General features: G+C 45.7%; 1 protein-coding gene and 1 long non-coding RNA gene across 2 annotated transcripts in view; one reads left to right on the top strand and one right to left on the bottom strand.

Annotated features, from left to right (window-relative positions):
• Positions 1-270: 270 nt before the first annotated feature.
• LOC138675650 (uncharacterized) lies at positions 271-8,508 on the bottom strand. The gene is made up of 2 exons (XR_011320700.1): positions 8,426-8,508; positions 271-2,437 (listed from the first exon to the last, which is right to left on the bottom strand). It is a non-coding gene; the product is annotated as an uncharacterized lncRNA (long non-coding RNA).
• Positions 8,509-8,680: 172 nt separating this feature from the next.
• LARS1 (leucyl-tRNA synthetase 1) overlaps positions 8,681-22,304 on the top strand; it is a 95,886-nt gene continuing 82,262 nt past the window's right edge. The window contains exons 1-3 of the mRNA XM_069764067.1: positions 8,681-8,773; positions 17,453-17,565; positions 22,028-22,115. Of these exons, the coding sequence (XP_069620168.1) occupies positions 8,768-8,773; positions 17,453-17,565; positions 22,028-22,115 (207 nt within the window). The 5' untranslated portion in view covers positions 8,681-8,767. The remainder of the gene's footprint in view (positions 8,774-17,452; positions 17,566-22,027; positions 22,116-22,304) is intronic.

Raw genomic sequence — 22,304 nt, 5'->3', positions numbered from 1 at the left:
TCACCTCCTGTACAAGTACATGTCCATTCATTCTCATTACGCGGCACAGATAAGCGTGCCGACTTATTTGCTAGAATCGGGCCACCATCTAGTTCTAAATATTTTTCTAACGTATCGGGTATTATAGAATATGTAGGTAGTATATAGCACAGGCTAAGTACTGTATTATGTAAACCTATAAAAAACACACTAGGTTGCGGGGCGAATGGAGAGGAGTGGATCCAGAACCCATCAAAAATATAAATGTGTCAAAGTCCACAACAAAGCGGAAGAGATATCAAATACCATTTTATTAAAGTGTCAAATGCACAGAATTGAAATAAATATACATGGACAAAAAACAATGGATGGGAAAAACAGGCAAAACAACACCAGCATAGAAGATGTTAAACTAAGTGCTGGGGAAAGACACAGAAAATCCAGGCATCCAACTACACCAACACGCCGGTATATGCTCATTGATCAAAAATGAAAAAGGTTCACAGAAGGGCAGCCCTAGGGGAGGACATCATAGCATGAGATAATATATAACAAACCCATAGAGGTAGCCCATCAGAGTAAAGTAACTCATAAAGAATGTATAACGATGTGCAAAAAGATCAAGGGCATAGAGGTGTAACCGTCGCCAGCAAACTCAAGTCCTAGGAGAAATACATGCATGCTGCTAATGGTACTAGATCATTACCTTGGGACATGCTGGTGACAGGACGCCGGCGTGGTGGGAGCAGGGAAGTGCCTCGACGTGCGTTTCGCCGTCGCAGGCTTCGTCAGGAGGCGTGGCTTGATGAGGGTGAGACTGGGGTATATATGGGAGTCAGGGGGGACTCTGTTGTGAATTCTGCTCTTGGGTTCCCTCCAGTGGTTGTTGGTGGGAATGCAGTTGTCTCTGACTCACAGTCCTGGCCAGGTGTATCGGATAATTACAATTCTGACTGGGATATTTAGGTGTGCAGGATCCTTTAGCCCTTGCCAGTTGTCAATGTTCCTTGTGAAGTGTTGGATCTCTTTCTGGCTTCTCCTGCTTGCTGCCAAATTCAGCAAAGATAAGTGTTTTGTATTTGTGTCTATGGCACACTGCTGTGTGCTTGTTTCAGTTTATTCCTGCTCTGTTTGTAGGATTCACTGGAGTTGCAGATATACGCTCTTACATCTTTAGTTAGATGTAGGAAGTTTTTTGTATATTCTGCTGTGGATTTTTTGAAGGGTTTTAATACTGACCGCACACTCTGTCCTATCTAGCTAGAGTGGCCTCCTGTGCTAAATCCTGTTTTTTCTGCCTGTGTATGTTTTTTCCTCTCCGAATCACCGCCAATATTTGTGGGGGGCTGTCTACCCTTTGGGGATTTTCTCTGAGGCAAGATAATATTCCGATTTCCAGCTTTAGGGGTATTTAGTCCTCCGGCTGTGACGAGGTGTCTAGGTGTGTTAGGTACACTTCACGGCTACTTCTAGTTGCGGTGTTAAGTTCAGCTTTGCGGTCAGTATAGTGGCCACTTTCTCCAGTGAAAGTTCTCATGCAGCTCCAAGGTCACCGGATCATAACAGGACTCGCGGGCCAATCGGCGCACTCCCATCATGATGCGGATGTCCCCGGCCGGCGGATGCGGCTGCGCACCACGGGGTATGGGCGGGAGGACAAACGTCATCTCCGCCCACCTCCATGGCAACGCGGCAAGCAACCGACACGGCCGAGGACACCACAGCGCATGCGTGGGGCGCGCTCAGACCGGAGTAGTAGAAGAAAAACAACAACACCGCAACTGAAATTGGTAAGGAACACGCTGCATGGGAGAGGAAAAAAGGGACATATTGGGCGTACAGCAGAATATAAAGAATGGCTCTTAAAATAAAGGGCCATTAACTCTTTAGTCGTACCACTGAGAAGGACAAAAGGGGAAACTCTGGTAACTTGTGGACAAATAATGTGCCCAGTGAGGATACAAAAATAAAACAAAAATCATGTTAATATGAAATCACTATTAAACAGAGGAGCATATTTCCATGACCAGGGATAATATACCGTATTAAACATTCTGGGGCTAAAAAGCACGAAAGGATCCAGTTATACAGACCCAGAAAAACATCCCAGACCAATGTACTGACATCATAAGGGGTACAGTACATAAATAAAAACTAGTACATAATTAATGCAATACACAATGATGTACAGATGAAAATGTTAAACTACTCCATACAAAAATAAAGAAATATTAAGTTATGCAGGCCAAAAACTGCCCCAAATATACACATAAACATGATAAAAAAAAAAAAAAACATAAAAAAACACATTGTCCTAGGGCCAAAGATAACATAAATGAACAAATCCCCAGCAGGTGGAGTGTTATTGTCCCAATGGATGTTGCGATCTTCGAGTATATGATGTCCACCACGAATTCCCACCGGAGATGAAAAGGTCAGAGAAGAAATGGATAAACATCTAATCAAGAAACAAAAAGCAAAAGAACTAAGTAACACCATAAAGACAAAAATAACCCCGAGAAGAGATAAACACAAATATTAAAATTACCCCAACCCACAAAATTAAAAACAGCCTAGATTCATAGAAAAGACTTGAAACTGATGGCCTCATTTAGGCCAATCGGTGAGAGTGTATCCAAAGTGACCATCCAACGTGTCTCTTTTTGAAGGAGTTTTTGTTTGGTATTGCCACCTCGAATCCCCATATAGACATGATCAATACCACAGAATCTCAGAGCCTTGCGATTACTGTGGTGAACATCGAAAAAATGTTTTGGGATAGATTTCAATAAAAGGGGCTCAGAACAGGTAGCTGAATTTTTTATGTCCCTAACATGCTCTTGAACACGGATTTTGAAAGCCCTGGTTGTCATGCCAATATATATGCAGTTGCACGGGCATTGAGCATAGTATACTATTGCTTCCGTGTTGCATGTGATGTGATGTACAATCTTATAGGTTTTGTCACCAGCAGAATTACTGTATTACACAGTGATGTAGTATATACCACAACCGACGTAGTATATATCATAGCTACGTAGTATATAAGAGGGCTACGTAGTATGCAACACAGCGTACGTAGTATATAGTAGAGCTATGTAGTATATAACACAGCCACGTAGTATATAACATAGCCACGTAGTGTATTGCACAGGTATGTAGTATATTAGTCACCCACGTAGTATATAGCAGAGCCACGTAGTATTTAACATAGGCACGTATATTGTAGAGCCACGTAGTATATTGCACAGGCACATAGTATACTGCAAAGCCACGTAGTATATAACACAGTCACATAGTGTATTGCACAGCTACGTAGTGTATTGCACAGCTATGTAGTATATTGGTCAGCGACGTAATATATAGCAGAGCCACGTAATATATAACATAGCCACGTAGTATATTGTAGAGGCACGTAATATATTGCATAGCTATGTAGTATATTGCACAGCCACGTAGTATATAACAGAGCCATGTAGTATATTGCACAGTCGACGTAGCATATAACACAGAGCACGTAGTATATTGAACAGCCACGTAGTATATTGGGCAGTCACGTAGTATATTGCAGTCACATTGTATATTGCCCAGCTTCATAGTCTATAGCACAGAGATGTAGTATGTAACATTGCCCACGCAGTATGTAACACAGCCCACGTAGTATATAGCAATGTGGGCACTATATGCGTGGTTAAAAAGACTTAAAATAAAAAATAAACATATACTCACCTTCCGAAGGCCCCTTGTAGTCCTGGCGCCTGTGTGCGGTGCACATGGCAGCTTCCGGTCCCAGGGTTGGTATGAGTGCAGGACCTGTGATGACGTCGCGGTCACATGACCGTGACGTCATGGCAGGTCCTTCTCGCATAGCATCCTTGGCACCAGAACCTGCCGCTAGCACTGCCGAGGACAGCGCGCCACGTCGGAGGGTGAGAATAACCTTTTTTTTTTTTTTTTTTTTATAATTATTTGTAACATTAGATCTTTTTACTATTGATGCTGCATACCTAGCATCAATAGTAAAAAGTTGGTCACACAGGGTTAATAGCTGCGGTAACGGAGTGCGTAACACCGCGGTCCGTTACCGCTGGCATTAACCCTGTGTGAGCGCTCAGCGCTGACTGCAGGGCACTAAAGCAGCGGCCATTTCGCTGCCAGACTCTGGCCGTCGCTGATTGGTCGTGGCAATGGTCATGGGCGTTTTGCCACAACCAATCAGCGACTTGGATTTCCATGACAGACAGAGGCCGCGACCAATGAATATCCGTGACAGACAGACAGACAGAAAGACGGAAGTGACCCTTAGACAATTATATAGTAGATTGAGACTCCTCAGTGGTTGATACCTTTTATTGGTTAACTGAAAAGATGGTAACAAATTGCAAGCTTTCAAAAGTACTCAGGTCCCTTCATCAGGCACAGACTTATTTGTTTTAACACTATCCAGCAGCCGGAGCTCAGCTGAGAGCTCAGTCAGCCGGGCTGTCCAGGCTGTCAGCCCCGTAAGATCATTACCTCCTGACACATCTCTTCCTGCAGCTGCATTTAACTCAAGGCCTCGGAATCATCGAACTGCCCAGTTTTTCTCAAACATGTCCGATTCATCACCGATACCATATCATGCAAAAAAAGGTATTGTGATATATAGAAAAGTTACGGTAAACTCTTAAGCCACAGACTTAACTTCATGGTATTAAAAAGATGGTAATGAGGACCTTCCTTGAGCCCCAGCCTGTCATGACAACCCATCAGCACTCTGTGATAGCATCAGTAAAGTCAATGGGCGCCCAACTAGGTCTACACATCGAAGACAAAGATTTACAGCATTTTAGATTAAACAGCGGCGATCAGAGGTAGCTCTTGCAATTGTTAGATGCAGATGAAGCATGTATCACACAGTAGGCAACTGCCATGGATAGAGTGGGCTCAGTTTCTGTGTATGAAGGGTGTAACCGTTGTTCCATGAGAACTTGCAGAAGAATGTATGTGTCTACCTCTAGCGCCTTCACTCTCCTTAGGATGTTATGAGAGGTTACTGCCAACTCTTGTCTCAGCCATCTCATTCACTGACGACAGGTTTTTACCCTAAAGTATGGGATTTTACAATCGAAAGATCAGTCTAGAAGTAGATTTCTCTGTTGAGGTACATTACAAAAGTTGCTTTTTTCTCAAAGTATACCTCAATACCAACTGTAATGCTTGTGTCCCCATTGGGCCGTTCTGTAATGAACTGATTTTGATACAGGTCTTCCCTGCCTGTGTGTTGGTGGCGAGATCAGTCATTTAATACTCTAGTAGCACCACTTATTCGAAAAAAGTGAAAAATGGCAGTGGGTCATTCGATGCCAGCTTTAACAATAACATTTGTCCATCCAGTTCAGCCTATATTCCGTTAGAATAAATCCCCATTATCCACGTCCTTTCAAAGAACCTAATAATTGTATGATACAATATTGTTACGCTCCAGGAAGACATCCAGGCCTCTCTTGAACCCCGAGATTGAGTTCGCCATCACCACCTCCTCAGGCAAGGAATTCCAAATTCTCACTGCCCTAACTGTAAAGAATCCTCTTCTATGTTGGTGGAAAAACCTTCTCTCCTCCAGACACAGAGAATGCCCCCTTGTGACTGTCACATTCCTTGGTATAAACAGATCCTCGGAGAGATTTGTACTGTCTCCTTATATACTTATACATGGTTATTAGATCGCCCCTCAGTCGTCTTTTTTTCTAGGCTAAATAATCCTAATTTTGTTACTCTCTCTGGGTATTGTAGTTCCCCCATGACTTTTATTATTTTTGTTGCCCTCCTGTGTACTCACTCTAGTTCCATTATATCCTTCCTGAGCACTGGTGCCCAAAACTGTACACAGTACTCCATGTGCGGTCTAACTAGGGATTTGTACAGAGGCAGTATAATGCTCTCATCATGTGTATCCAGACCTCTTTTAATGCACCCCATGATCCTGTTTGCCTTGGCAGCTGCTGCCTGGCACTGGCTGCTCCAGGTAAGTTTATCATTAACTAGGATCCCCAAGTCCTTCTCCCTGTCAGATTTACCCAGTGGTTTCCCATTCAGTGTGTAATGGTGATATTGATTCCTTCTTCCCATGTGTATAACCTTACATTTATCATTGTTAAACCTCATCTGCCACCTTTCAGCCCAAGTTTCCAACTTATCCAGATCCATCTGTAGCAGAATACTATCTTCTCTTGTATTAACTGCTTTACATAGTTTTGTATCATCTGCAAATATCGATATTTTACTGTGTAAACCTTCTACCAGATCGTTAATGTTTAAAAGAATAGGTCCCAACAACGACCCCTGCGGGACCCCACGGATTATAACCACCCTCTGCTTTCTATCACTAAGCCAGTTACTTACCCATTTGCACACATTTTCCTCCAGACCAAGCATTCTCATTTTGTGTACCAACCTCTTGTGTGGCACGGTATCAAACGCTTTGGAAAAATCAAGATATACCACGTCCAACGACTCCCCTTGGCCCAGTCTATAGCTTACCTCTTCATAAAAACAGATTAGATTGATTTAAAGGGAATCTGTCACCCCAAAATGCACCTATAAGCTGAGGCCACCGGCATCAGAGGCTTATCTACAACATTCTGTAATGCTGTAGATAAGCCCACGATGTCACCTGAAAGGTAAGAAAAACAGGTTATATTATACTCACCCAGTGGCGGCCCCGATGCGCGTTGCAGTCCGGCGTCTCCCATCTTCATACGATGACGTCCTCTTCTTTGCTTCCTGCTGCAGCTCCTGCGCAGGCGTACTTTATCTGCCCTGTTGAGGGCAAAGTACTGCAGTGTGCAGGTGCTGGGCCTCTCTGACCTTTCCCGGCGCCTGAGCACTGCAGTACTTTGCTCTGCCCTCAACAGGGCAGATAAAGTACCCTTGTACCGGAGCCGTGGCAGAAAGCAAAGAGGACGTCATCGTATGAAGATGGGAGGACCCGGACAGGACCGCGATGCCCATCGGACCGGGCTGCAGCGGGACCGCCCCTGGGTGAGTATAATCTAACCTGTTTTTCTTATCTTTCAGGATACATTGGGGGCTTATCTACAGTATTACAGAATGCTGTAGATAAGCCCCTAATGCCGGTGGCCTTAGCTTATAAGTGAATTTTGGGGTTACAGATTCCCTTTGACAGGAGCGATTTCTCATAAACCCATGCTGATATGGAGTTAAACAGTTATTCTCATTGAGATAATCCAGAATAACATCCCTCAGAAACCCTTCAAATATTTTACCAACAATAGAGGTTAGACTTACTGGCCTATAATTTCCAGGTTCACTTTTAGAGCCCTTTTTGAATATTGGCACCACATTTGCTATGCGCCAATCCTGCGGAACAGACCCTGTCGCTATAGAGTCCCTAAAAATAAGAAATAATGGTTTATCTATTACATTACTTAGTTCTCTTAGTACTCGTGGGTGTATGCCATCCGGACCCGGAGATTTATCTATTTTAATCTTATTTAGCCGGTTTCGCACCTCTTCTTGGGTTAGATTGGTGACCCTTAATATAGGGTTTTCATTGTTTCTTGGGATTTCACCTAGCATTTCATTTTCCACCGTGAATACCGTGGAGAAGAAGGTGTTTAATATGTTAGCTTTTTCCTCGTCATCTACAACCATTCTTTCCTCACTATTTTTTAAGGGGCCTACATTTTCAGTTTTTATTATTTTACTATTGATATAGTTGAAGAACAGTTTGGGATTAGTTTTACTCTCCTTAGCAATGTGCTTCTCTGTTTCCTTTTTGGCAGCTTTAATTAGTTTTTTAGATAAAGTATTTTTCTCCCTATAGTTTTTTAGAGCTTCAATGGTGCCATCCTGCTTTAGTGGTTTAAGCGTCACTCTCCAGAATCTAAAAGAGGTCGTTCTTGAAGAATAAAGATAAATGCTGCAGAATGCCTCCACCTTGTCCATTCCATACCTAGGCCTGTTACTGTCCTGAGAAGTAATGGAGCTCAGACTAAATACTAGGTGTAGGAGATTTTGATGTGGGGTGTACTCATTTTTTTGCATCCACTAACCTGTGTAAAACTGAAGATTCTGTAAATGCTATTATCCTTACGTCCATGATAGGAGTTAAAAAAAATATTCAATAAAACTCATTCTTGTCAAAGTGATGGATGCTCAGTGAGATAAAATCTTACCTTTCATGGGGGTGTACTCATTTATGCAGAGAACTGACATATATATACTGTATATATATAGATAGATAGATATACACCACCATTAGCTCAGCCATATTCTATTGTATTTTTATTGTGATACTTTGCTTCTTACTAAACTTGTAAAAATCCCAATAAAATGTTGTGGATAAGAAAGACCACTCCAGCGCCGCCAGTATATGGTGTCCCCGGCCTCACACGTCTGGGGGCCGAGGTTACCGGCCTGCGACCCCCGGCACTACGCTTACCGCACGGTACTAGGGCGGCCTAGAGATCACCCCAACGACCACCTTAATCTAGCGCGGTGCATTCTGGTTCTCCAGCTGTCCACTGTCAGACTGGAGATCTAAAGCTGGTATGTAAAGAACGCCGTTTGTCAATAAAGCTGATGCAATTTCCTTGCCGATGCATGCTGGGAAGTGTAGTCCTGGATGATTCTGGTGTTATGTGCTGGGTGTAGGCATGCACTACAATCCCCGGCATGCTTTGCAGGGAAACCTCTTGGTTTCCGCTTCGAAGCCGGCAACGTGTGTGAGAGAAGGGTTGAAGCCAGCAAGTGTGAGCGGCCTGGGCTGTGCACAGCTGCCACCATGACGGTCAGTACCGGGGGACCCCCGCATAGCAGGCTTATTAGGGGGTATATGGGTGTCCATTGTATACAGCTGTGTTGTGGAGGAGGAGGTCACAGGACAGAAGGCAGAACAGTGCACTGCATGTTTGGCAGTGAGAACAGTTCATTATAATGTAGCTGAACCCCTAATGATACTTTTTGAGAATCCCCTAAATGACAGCTGTCACTGGTGGCAGATCAGTAATACCCACTGGTGACAGGGTATGGACCCCCAATATGACAGCTGTCACTGGTGGCAGATCAGTAATACCCACTGGTGGCAGGGTATGGACCCCCAATATGACAGCTGTCACTGGTGGCAGATCAGTAATACCCACTGGTGGCAGGGTATGGACCCCCAATATGACAGCTGTCACTGGTGGCAGATCAGTAATACCCACTGGTGACAGGCAGGTGAGCAGGGTATGGACCCCCAATATGACAGCTGTCACTGGTGGCAGATCAGTAATAGCCACTGGTGACAGGCAGGTGGCAGGGTATGGACCCCCAATATGACAGCTGTCACTGGTGGCAGATCAGTAATACCCACTGGTGACAGGCAGGTGAGCAGGGTATGGACCCCCAATATGACAGCTGTCACTGGTGGCAGATCAGTAATACCCACTGGTGGCAGGGTATGGACCCCCAATATGACAGCTGTCACTGGTGGCAGATCAGTAATACCCACTGATGACAGGCAGGTGGCAGGGTATGGACCCCCAATATGACAGCTGTCACTGGTGTCAGATCAGTAATACCCACTGGTGACAGGCAGGTGGCAGGGTATGGACCCCCAATATGAGAGCTGTCACTGGTGTCAGATCAGTAATACCCACTGGTGACAGGCAGGTGGCAGGGTATAGACCCCCAATACGACAGCTGTCACTGGTGTCAGATCAGTAATACCCACTGGTGGCAGAGTATGGACCCCCAATATGACAGCTCTCACTGGTGTCAGATCAGTAATACCCACTTGTGACAGGCAGGTGGCAGGGTATAGACCCCCAATACGACAGCTGTCACTGGTGTCAGATCAGTAATACCCACTGGTGGCAGGGTATGGACCCCCAATATGACAGCTCTCACTGGTGTCAGATCAGTAATACCCACTTGTGACAGGCAGGTGGCAGGGTATGGACCCCCAATATGACAGCTGTCACTGGTGTCAGATCAGTAATACCCACTGGTGACAGGCAGGTGGCAGGGTATAGACCCCCAATACGACAGGTGTCACTGGTGTCAGATCAGTAATACCCAATGGTGACAGGGTATAGACCCCCAATACGACAGCTCTCACTGGTGTCAGATCAGTAATACCCACTGGTGACAGGCAGGTGGCAGGGTATAGACCCCCAATACGACAGCTCTCACTGGTGTCAGATCAGTAATACCCACTGGTGACAGGCAGGTGGCAGGGTATAGACCCCCAATACGACAGCTGTCACTGGTGGCAGATCAGTAACACCCACTGGTGACACCCACTGGTAAACTTATCTTCAGAAGCAGAGGTGACTCTTGATCTTCCTTTCCTGGGGCGGTCCTCATGTGAGCCAGTTTATTTGTAGCGCTTGATGGTTTTTGTAACTGCACTTGGGGACACTTTCAAAGTTTGCCCAATTTTTCGGACTGACTGCCCTTCATTTATTAAAGTAATGATGGCCACTCGTTTTTCCATTACGTCCCTCAGGCCATCACCCTGGAGGACGTCCTTCCTTGACCTATAGCGGGACAGGATCATAGAGAGGTTAAAAGGACCCTCCCACCTCCACCCTCCAGTGTTTTTCCTGTCCCTACAGGGACGGTTGTATGAGAGGTTGCTCCTAGAGCGAAGATAGCCTGTGGATTCTCTTCCCCCTGTCAAGTGGTCCTTGGTTGACACCTCACTGGGTAGAGGTCCCTCAGCTATCAGTGCTGTACCAGATGGACTCAGAGTTCGGGGGTCTCAGCCTTCCCTTTTCCTGGTCAGACGGACCATGGCTGACTCCTCTTTGAGAGGTTCCTCAGCCAACAGCCTGTGTAATGGGCTTAGGGGGATCGTGCGGCAGGTCCAATCCTTCCCCCTGTCAAGTAGCCCAGGGTGGGGAGTCCCTCAGCCCCAGAGACCAGTCGAGCGGACAGGCTCCTGGGTAGAGCCGCCTCCTCCCAGTGGGGGGCTCTCGGCTCGGACGCCGACCAGCAAAACACCGCTACTTCCGAAAGTCATGTGGTGAAGAAGGCCATTGCGCTTCCAGTGACCGACGTCAGAGGAGCGCCGGCACTTAGGATCGGCGTGCGTTCCACGATGGAACACGGAAGGGGGCACAGGCAGTAATGCAGCATTTCTGACGGGACGCCGCTTCCTTCCACGGTAGGCTCTCGGCGTTACCAGCTCCCCCTGTCTTCTAGCAGGTATGGAGCCAGCACAGGTGAGTGCATGGTTTAATGTTGCATTGATGGCCTGGGCCTCTGGGCTGACTCTAGTCTCAGGCCTTGGTGCCAAAGCTGTACCTGGAGCTAGGCCTTGGACCTCTAGGCTGTGGTGAGGCCATACGTCCAGGCTACATCTCATGACTGGACTTCAGTTTGTTGCAGGTCTTGTCTGCACAGAGCCTTATGATTGGGCTTCAGAGTGACTTTTTTGGAAGCATGCTTTCCATTTTCTGGTTCAATAAGCAAGCGTTTCACTTTTCTTTGCAACTTAACTACTTCATCCATAGGAGGACACAGGGTGTTAAATTGGCACATTGTCTCCATGAAGACTGCCCTCCAGCTGCTGCTCATTAATTAGCTCCTTCGGGTGGAGTCAGTCTGACAAATGAGATGTACTGTTCAGAGTGGAGATTTATCTGGAACTCTGATAGATTGCTCTTTTGCTTAAAAGTGTAAGTCTGGTCTCTTGTTTGGCACCTTCAGGCATGGCCTAATCATACTGCTTCTATGCATCGTATTGAGTGCCTCCGGGCATAATACTGCATCATAGTGCCCTCTATGCATCATATTGAGTGCCTCCGTGCATAATACTGCATAATAGTGCCTCTATGCATTATATTGAGTGCCTCTGTGCATAATACTGCATCATAGTGCCTCTATGCATTATATTGAGTGCCTCTGTGCATAATACTGCATCATAGTGCCTCTATGCATCATATTGAGTGCCTCCGTGCATAGTACTGCATCATAGTGCCTTTATGCATCATATTGAGTGCCTCCGTGCATAGTACTGCAGCATAGTGCCTCTATGCATCATATTGACTGCCTCTGTGCATGATTCTGCATCATAGCACATCTATGCATCATACTGAGTGCCTCTGTGACATCATACGGCATCATACTGTTTCATAGTCACTTCATGTATCATTACATCATATTTCTTCATTGTTCCTATATGCATCATAGCGCTTCATAGTTACTTCATGCATCATATTGCATTATATTGCTTCATGGTTCCTATATCCATCATGGTGCTTCATTGTTCCTATATGCATCATAGCACTTCATAGTTACTTCATGTATCATATTGCATCATATTGCATCATATTGCTTCATGGTTCCTATATGCATCATGGTGCTTCATTGCTCCTATATGCATCATAGCGCTTCATAGTTACTTCATGTATCAGATTGCATCATATTGCTTCATGGTTCCTATATGCATCATGGTGCTTCATTGTTCCTATATGCATCATAGTGCTTTATATTGCCTTTCTGCATCATTTTGCATCACTGTTCCTATATGCATCATAGTGCTTCATATTGCCTTTCTGCATCATATTGCTTCATGGTTCCTATGTGAATCATTACGCTTCATAGTGACTCTGTGCATCATTTTGCATCACTGTTCCTATATGCATCATAGTGCTTCCGATTGCCTTTGTGCACTAAATTACAGCATATTGCTTCATGGTTTCTATACGCATCATAGCGCTTCATATTGCCTTTGTGCATTATAGTACAGCATATTGCTTCATGGTTCCTATATGCATCATAGCGCTTCATATTACCTTTGTGCATTATTTTTCAGCAGGTTGCTTCATGGTTCCTACATGCATCATATTGCTTCTTTGTTCCTATATGCATCATAGTGCTTCAAGTTGCCTTTGTGCATCATATTTCTCCATAGTTGCTATATGCATCATAGCACTTCTTAGTAACTTTGTGCATCATATTGCTTCATTGCCTCATAGTTCCTATATGCATCATTTTGCATCATAGGGTTTCGGTGCCCTTTGCAGTGCAGGGGGTATCATTAGTGTGCCGGACTTGGTGCCTTTTTCGCCTCTGGCTGTGAGCCAATGGGTCAGACCTTCTGTCTGGTGCCTTGTTGTGTGGCCGCACATTGTATCTTCGGCCTACAACTTCACATTAGTGTCTTGGGCCTCAACTCCAGATATGGAGTCCTTGTGTTTTCGGACCCAGATCCAGCTTCTGTTAAGGCCCCTTCACACTAAGCGACGCTGCAGCGATACCGACAACGATTCGGATCGCTGCAGCGTCGCTGTTTGGTCGCTGGAGAGCTGTCACACAGACCGCTCTCCAGCGACCAATGATGCCGGTAACCAGGGTAAACATCGGGTAACTAAGCGCAGGGCCGCGCTTAGTAACCCGATGTTTACCCTGGTTACCATGCTAAAAGTAAAAAAAAACAAACACTAGATACTTACCTACCGCTGTCTGTCCTCCAGCGCTGCGCTCTGCTTCTCTGCTCTCCTCCTGTACTGTCTGTGAGCCGGAAAGCAGAGCGGTGACGTCACCGCTCTGCTTTCCGGCTCACAGCCAGTACAGGAGGAGTGCAGAGCACAGCGCTGGAGGACAGACAGCGGTAGGTAAGTATCTAGTGTTTGTTTTTTTTTACTTTTAGCATGGTAACCAGGGTAAACATCGGGTTACTAAGCGCGGCCCTGCGCTTAGTTACCCGATGTTTACCCTGGTTACCAGTGAAGACATCGCTGGATCGGTGTCACACACGCCGATCCAGCGATGTCTCCAGGGAGTCCAGCGACGAAATAAAGTTCTGGACTTTGTTCAGCGACCAACGATCTCCCAGCAGGGGCCTGATCGTTGGTCGCTGTCACACATAACGATTTCATTAACGATATCGTTGCTACGTCACAAATAGCAACGATATTGTTAACAATATCGTTATGTGTGAAGGTACCTTTACTTCTTTCTTTACAACAGGGCTTAGTCAAGCAAACAGATATGCTTGAATTGGCTTAGTAAAATTTGCATTTCTTCTGTTTGGAACAGATCTCTCAGGTAGGTTCTACCTTGAGTGCTAAAGGCAAGTCTATTACATAATTAGCTTTATAAGATGACATATGTCATTTTGGTACATCCTATAATCCTATAAAAGGACATACTTCTGTCCTGGGAGTGGAAGATCCCACGAGTTGGAAGTAAGGATTCCTTCCGCCTCGGAATGCTTTGCCCTAAGATATTAGGACCATCTACAATTTGCATAGTTTTAGGCGCTCCCTTAAGACACATTTGTTCAGAGCGGCCTATCACGTTCCCTAATCAGTAATTTTATGTGTGTGTAGCCCATTCACTGTCTCCATCTATCCCCCACCCCCTGAAGATGGCTGGCCATCATTGTAAATAAAATATTGTTGATACACACCTGTACTTTGTATCTTCCCCGCCTCATTGTAGATTGTCAGCTTTCACAAGCAGGGTCGTTTTATTTTGCTTTAATTATTATGTGGTTGTTACTTATGACTGTGTTTGAAACTGTCAAACTGTAAAGCACTGCGATATATATTGACACTATATAAATAAAGTTTATTGTTGTTATTATTAATCCTTCCCAAACTCCACATTTGGCAATCGGACAGATTCTTGTCCCATAAGTCTGTTGCGTTATGTTTACCAGGGACATCAGCACTGCCTTCTGTACCTTGTGGTGAAGCAGCAGCACTGTGTCCTGTGGCAGAGGATCCCAATCTCGAGGCTCTTACAGCAGTCACGGCTCCTAAGATAAATGAATCTGTATCCAGGGCTCTTACAGTTAAGACCCCATAGTCTCACTGCCTCACAGTAGATAATCTCCCTCTGTGATGAGGAAGAAACCTACTTTTCTCTAGCCATGGATTATGGTTACTCCCACAATGGCAGTCTGAGTGTATAAAGATCCCTGAGAAGATTGCCTCTTGGGATATGTATGTGCGTATATGCAGATATGGACAAATAAGTTGACATACTTATAATGTCTGGACCAATGACTCGTATAAATGCAGTTTCGAATAATTTCAAGTGTCGGAAGATTTTACTAGCACCACCTTCACCACCACCTTCATCGATTCAGAGTCCAGACTCCCTGTGTCTAACATCAGTAAAACAGGAGTAATGATCCACGTTTCTTTCAGCGCTTCTAAAGAGAAGCCCGACGTTGGTAATGGCAGGAGATATTACCTGCCGGATGGTGTATTCCTTAGTTTCAACAATATATAACCCTTACTTGGGGTTAGACATCTAAGGATTTGGAATAGACGTGATCTCCTGGATGAGTAATGTGCGTACATCCCAATGCTCTGCCATTATCCATGTACTAACTGTTATTGGTTTGATCTTCCCGCAGTCCAGGGCCTCTGTCCTGCAGGTCTCCTTGTAGTATGGTAAGCTGGTCTGTAACCAAGGCTTAACCTGAGCCCAGAAGGAACAGTCCTGTTATAAGCACATGGAGCTTATTATTGGTCGGTACAGTCCTCATTGTGTGGTGGCTGGGACTTTCATCATATTTTGCTGGGCAATAAGGTTTTCTAACCCTATTCTGGGGCTGTGATGTCTATAAGTATCTATCACAATAAATAACTTGCTGTGGTTCATTATTGGTATTGGAGTACAATGGGTGTATTTCACTCTCTACTTCTGATGCTTATTTCGTTTACCACATTTCATACTGAAATTGGCCATTATAGATGTATATCAGACACTACGGTGTTTCTCTTTGCGGATCTCTTTAGATATCTATGGTTTTTCTGATCTTTCAGATCATTTATTTATCATCTAGTCCGGTTTTTGCCTTGGACTTTGATTCCTGGCTTCTGTACCCACCCTGGGAGAGTTGCTTTGGTATTCTCCAGGGTGCTGTCCTGAGGGACGTAATGGAAAAAGGGAATTACACTTACCGGTAATTCGGTTTCCAGGTAGTCCCTCAGGACAGCACCCATAGTTCCCTCCCTTATGTTCCCTTTTTAGGCTTGCACGGGATTAAGGTACCGGCAGATCGTTCATCCTTTGGGTCACCATGGCTCGAAATTAAGACGGAGGCGTTAAAGGGTTTACTACACACTTGTTTGTAAGGGCATGTATAGACCATTTATTTCCATCCTTCGGTGGTACTTTGAAACAACACTGGAGGGTGGAGGTGGGAGGGTCCTTTTAACCTCTCTATGATCCTGTCCCGCTATAGGTCAAGGAAGGACGTCCTCCAGGGTGCTGTCCTGAGGGACTACCTGGAAACCGAATTACCGGTAAGTGTAATTCCCTTTTTCCTTACTTAGCTGCTTTTTTCTTGCCATAATACAAATTCTAAGGCTAGGTTCCCATTGTGTTAATGGGACCGCGCTAACGGACAGCGTTGCACAGTGAAATTAACGCCGTGCAACGCGTCCGTTAGCGTGCCCATTAACAGCAATGGGGACGCGCATCACTAGCGTGTGCCATTTTCGGCACGCGCTAGCGATGTGCCGGTGTTTTGTGGCGCACCGCGGACGCTGCTTGCAGCGTCCGAGGCGCGCCCGCGGTCCGTTCCCCGCTCTCGCAGATCTCCGATCTGCGAGAGCGGAGACGTTTAACGTGACCCCTTTACAACACATTGCGTTAGCGCAATCCGCTAGCGCTAGGCGCTAAACGGATTGCACTAACGCAATCTGAACCTAGCCTTAGAGTCATTTTTGGCACTTTAAGTCAACCAACACTTGCTGTATATCATGCAGGCTCAGCTCTTGTGCCCGCTTCATACACCAGCACTGTCCCTAGGATATATTTACTATGACGTGGAGAAGTCATGGGTTATTAGTAGTGATGAGCGAGCGTGCTTTGGTAAGGTGTTATCCTAGCATGCCCAGGTGCTAATAGAGAGTGATCAACGTTCAGTACAATAGTAAAGGCCACTGCGGTCACGTCTCCTGCCGGGAACAGCAGCATCGACCATCACTAAAATGGCGCTGCTGCTTTTATTTTCTACAGGGCCCTCCATTGAGTGGACAACTTCATTAAGTTTCCTAACTTTTGGAATGTTTTGATGTTGATCACACTTTATTAAGTTGTTATATTTACGTTATGATCATGCTTCTTAGATTTATCTAGTACGCAGACTTCCTTAGAAGACCTTTCTCACGTTGCCCGTTGTATACGCAGTGCCATTTGCAGATTTGCGGTGACCTTTACCGTTAATGCTCAGCATTAAGGTTTCTACATTACAGCAATTAGGACTAGTGTATAAATGCAGTGTTATCGCAGTACTGTATCCTAAATCTCATTCAGTGGGCTTGTACTCATCCAAGATCGCCCGGCACCACTTAATGGCACCTATACTTGTCCCATCTCACTCCACCTGGGTGAGTGTAGCTTGTGCAGCAATTGGGTCATTGGTGCTATTGCTCTTTCATTTGAGATTCTGCTCTATTGTTGTAACGTTTTGTGATTTCTAATGCCCTCCCACTTTTATCTGTTGCTTTAAAAGGAACGAAAGGGAACGGCGAAGGTTGACTTCCTTAAGAAAATTGAAAAGGATATTCAGGCACAATGGGAGAGTCAGAAGGTTTTTGAAGTCAATGCTTCTGACAATCAGAACAGGTAAATTCCATCTAGTGTATTAGTGGAAAGGGCACCTCTTGTATCTTCCTAATGACAACAATTGATTGTGTTAGTAGAAAATACAGGTAGCTACAGTGTTAACAGGTAACCATGGGTGTATGCTGCTGTTGGTAAGAAGCTGACACTAGGCAAAAAAAAGTTAGCTCCTCCTCAGCGGCGTACACCCACCGACCGGCACAAAATTAGTCAGTTTTTAGCTTAGTGTCAGTCGGAGGCAGACCTGGATCGGATTCCAGATCCCTTCTTTTTCTCTTTTTCTCCTTATGTCTCCTTGTTGTGTTTTTATTAATCCTCTCCCTTAGTTTTTTAGATTCTTCTCTTCAGGGTAAGGTAACGTTCACATTTGCGTTGTTGGGCGCAGCGTCGGTGACGCAACCAACAACGCATGTACACAACGCAGCGTTTTGCGACGCATGCGTTGTCATAAGATCGTATAGAGCAGGAATTTCGGCGCAAGTAGCGTCCTCTGTGCCCTGTCTGTGCATCAATATGACGCATGCCTCGTAAAACGCAATACAACGCATACTAGCGCATGTCCATGCGCCCCCCCATGTTAAGGATAGGGGCGGATGACGCATGCGTCGGTATGCGTCGACGCTGCGCCCAACAGCGCAAATGTGAACGTAGCCTAAGAGGGTGTAACGCCTCGCCCTGTTTTCACAAAATAAGCGATTGAAAGAACAGTGTGGTGCTGTCCACATTGTACCCGCTCTGGTCTGCAGGGAAGAACCTTACCCCCTGACACTTCAACCGTGTCTTAGGTTGCCATTTCCCCAGCCCAGCCCTCTCCTCAGAGCTGTGCCGGTAGGAAGACAGTGGTCAATCCTCAGTGGTCTTCCCCCTCCTCAGCGTCGACACCGTCTTCTGCACCGTCTGGGACTACGACGGTGTGGAAAGGGGGATGCCTTTTCCAGTGACCCCTTTCTCACCTTGGGGGCTCCTTATGCCATCCTGTGTATAGGGAAGAATGAATCGGGACTTTTACCAGACAGGTACTGTTCCTCCCTTTCGCCACAGTTCCTCTTCGAGGCAGAGGGGTATCAGTAAGAAAAGTGGATGGCTCAGCTCCTATCTCCTTTCCAGCACGTGGTTTTTTTTCCCTACGTGTAGAGCAAAATTTACTTCCTGGCCTTCGAAAGCCTCCACTTCCTCTGTACCCGCCCCTCCTTGTGCACGCCAGCCAATCGGTGGTCGAGGGCTCACATTCGCGCTTTCCCTCCTATGGGAGCACTTGTTTTTCTCCTCACAGTGAGCCTGGTCTGAGCCCCTTTCTTCACTCTTCCTCCGGCGGTATTGCAGCTCCAGCAGTTACTCCACAGCGACGTTATTGCAGGACCTGCTTTCTTCCCAACAAGCGCACAGACCAGCTCAGATGGAGATTGTGCATCAAGGACCAGGTAGGCTCTGACCAGGGTGTTTTTTTCTCCTAAGCGTAGCCCTCAGCCTCAGGCCTCTACATATGCACAGACCTAGGGAGTCTCGCTCCCATCCCTACTCTACTATCATTCACTGTGCCCTCTACAAAAAAAAGTGGCCCACAAGTTGTGCCTCGGCTTTCTGCCTAAATTGCAGCCCTTTCACCATGCAAGCCTCACAGGAGCTTGCCACCTACCGGGATGAGAGCACACCCCCTCCTCCAGAGAGGGCTGTTGCTATTTCTCGGTAACCTAAGCAAGGTGTCTCAGTCCCTGATACAGGTCCTAGAACATTTACCTATCCTTTCAGCCACCACAAGTGCTTTGATAGTTTTTCAGGACGAATCGCAGGCACCCACACACCACCCTCAACATGGCAGATCAAGGATAAGTTCCAAGAAATTGGCACAGTCCTGCTCTTTGTCTTCCCCTTCTACTTCCACATACTCCAGGATTCCCATGGTATCCCACTCCTCCTTTCCTGAGGTGGCCCCTGGGTCTGATGTTTCTTCTGAGTCAGTATCAGATCCTGACATGGACCAAACTTCTAAACTCCAGGATATGGTCGACAGCTTCATCTCTGACGTCAACCAGACCCTCAATATTAAGGACGAGGAATATCCTTTTCATGATCACTCCATCTCATTCAAAAAGTCAAAGCACCCAACCCCGGGTGTTTTCCAACCACAAGAAATTTGAGGGAATCTTTACCAAACAGTGGGAGCACCTGGAAAAGAGCTTCCCAGGTGGAAAACAGGAGGGTATCTTATATCTTTTCTGGCCTGATCGTCTCAGCAAATGGGAAGAATTCCCGGCCTTGGATCCGCCAGTCTCGCGCCTGTCCGCCAACACTTTGATGTCACTCCCTGATGGTTCCTCTCTCAAGGATTTCATTGACAGACAGACTGAAGTCCTAGCCAGTTCCGCGTTTGAGGCTGCTAGTGCCTCTCTCTGTCCCACCTTTCGCTTCCACATGGGTACAAAAGTCGTTTTTTGGCTGGGCAAAATTACTTTGGCAGTGCATCGTATCAGCGGCCTTACCGGAAGAACTGGCTGATCTTGTGGACCAGATTGCCCATGCAGGAAAATATTTTCTTGCCGCGTCTCTTGCCACTGACAGCTGTTCGTCCGTGTAACTAGCAATATTGTATCCATACGCTGGATACTCTGGATCAAGGCCTAGAATGTGGACCCAGCATCCCAAAAGTCCCTTACCAATCTTCCCTTCAAGGAAGTAAGACTCTTGGGATCTAAGCTGGATCAGCTCATCTCAGACACCATTGGTGGTAAGAGTACCTCTCTTCCCCAGCCTAAGCATCCTACGCAGTGACTTCCCTGCGCAGAAACAGGATGAATACACTGCCTATAGATGGAAGGCTAAGGTACCCAGAACAGCTTGAGTGCAGGGCGCAGGCATGGAATTACGGTACCACAACTGCATGTCACTGGATAGTGTGACGTTCATGGGAGGAGGGTGGTTTTATAATGGAGTCAGGAGGCAGGGATTTCAACCAGGCACTTCACGTCCCGGAGCCTGGAAGAAATCATTAACATAAAATATTAAAACTCTATTTGTCCATCACTACATTTCAACTAGAGCTTAAGAGCGTCCAGGGGGTGACAGATTCCCTTTAACTCTGAGCGTGTTTCCGGTACCTCCCTTTTGAACCCATCCAGGACATTGCATCCTCACATCTCTCTCGTGCCACTTGCCTTTTCTCGTGTTCTACCAAAACATGGCGGTCCTACAACCGGTTCCCTCATTTCTTCCCAAGGTTGTTTCCCCATTCCATATCAATGAGGACATTGTCCGTCCTTCCTTCGTCCCATCGCCTGTCTGCCCTCTTCAAGGGTCTCTATACATTCTGGACCTAGTTAGAGCCCTAATTATCTGTCAAGAACATCATCCTTTAGACGTTCGGATGCCTTGTCATTTCCGAGGGTCATCGTAAGGGACTCCCTGCTTTCAAGTCTATCGATCACTGGATCTGCTTGGGTCTACTGGAGGCTTATTGAGTTAAGGATAGATCACCCACTCCAGAATTGAGGATTCACTCGACCCTAGATGGTGTGAGCCTCCTGGGCCGTTCGCCACCAGGCTTCTACAACCCAGATGTGCAAGGTCTTCCCTTCATACATTCACAAGATTCTACAGGGTGCATACCTACGCCTCAGCTGATGCCGGCCTAGGTAAAAAGGTGTTGCAAGTGACGTTTGTCGTCGTCCAACTTTATTTGAGCATGTTCTTCTGTTCCCTCCCTTGAGACTGCTTTAGGATAGCCCATGGTTACCTGTATCACAATGAAGTGATAAAGAAAGATTTCTTTCTTGGAACCTTCATTGAGGACACAGCATCCACTCTTGTTTGGTGCCTCTGTTGGGCCCGAGTTCCTCAGTTATGCCTTTTATATATAGTCATTTGTTGTTGCTTCTCCTACTGATTCAAAAAAGATTTTATGGTGAGTACCAAATATATTTGTTTTATCTTTTGTTAATGGCACATCCAGATGTATAAGGGTCTATTTATGTACAGTATAGTTGGCCTAGCCTAAAAAACCTGTTTTTGAAGTACGGTAATACTATTTTATTCAGCATAATCTCCTTTACAGTCTGTATATTAAATGAATTAATCAAAAAGTTATCCTGTCCTACAAACCACAACTGCATAGCATCAATCACTGTTGTTTTCCTCTTCATGTTTGCATAATTCCAAAATTTAGTTTATAGAGATACGTCAAGTAACTTGCAAAAATTAGGCCAACTTTGTCCCAGAAAATGGAGTCAAGAACTTCTCCACAAGATGAGAATCAGAATGTTTCTACACCTTAGATCTTAGAGGAAACCACCCAAACACTGAGAGAACATGCAAACTCTTTGTAGATGTTGTCCTTGGTGGGAATTGAATGCTGTGCTGTACGGCCCCTGCCACCAGGGCACGGACATGTATGTGAAAGGACAGCCTCAGCTGTCTGACGTATAGAATGAGCTTCTCATTCATTCTAATGATTATGTTCCTTCTGTCCCAGCAAAGACAAGTACCTGGTGACTTTTCCATATCCTTACATGAATGGACGTCTTCACCTGGGCCACACCTTCTCCCTGTCTAAGTGCGAGGTAAGATATTCAGGAGCTACCTCGTTATGTTTGTCTTCCCGTATGTGGCTTTCTCGCGTTGCTCGCCCATATTGCCACCAATGTTTTGTGTACTCACTTTAACGCTTCCAGTCCATAGTTATCAAATGTTGCACCACAATGATAAATTAGGCCAAAATCATGCTATCGTGGTAGGTCAACTGTCTCATG

The sequence above is a fragment of the Ranitomeya imitator genome, chromosome 4, assembly GCF_032444005.1.
Source record: "Ranitomeya imitator isolate aRanImi1 chromosome 4, aRanImi1.pri, whole genome shotgun sequence".
NCBI lineage: Eukaryota > Metazoa > Chordata > Amphibia > Anura > Dendrobatidae > Ranitomeya > Ranitomeya imitator.
Note: the sequence above shows the minus strand (reverse complement) of the source record. Positions and strands in the feature narration are given on the sequence as shown.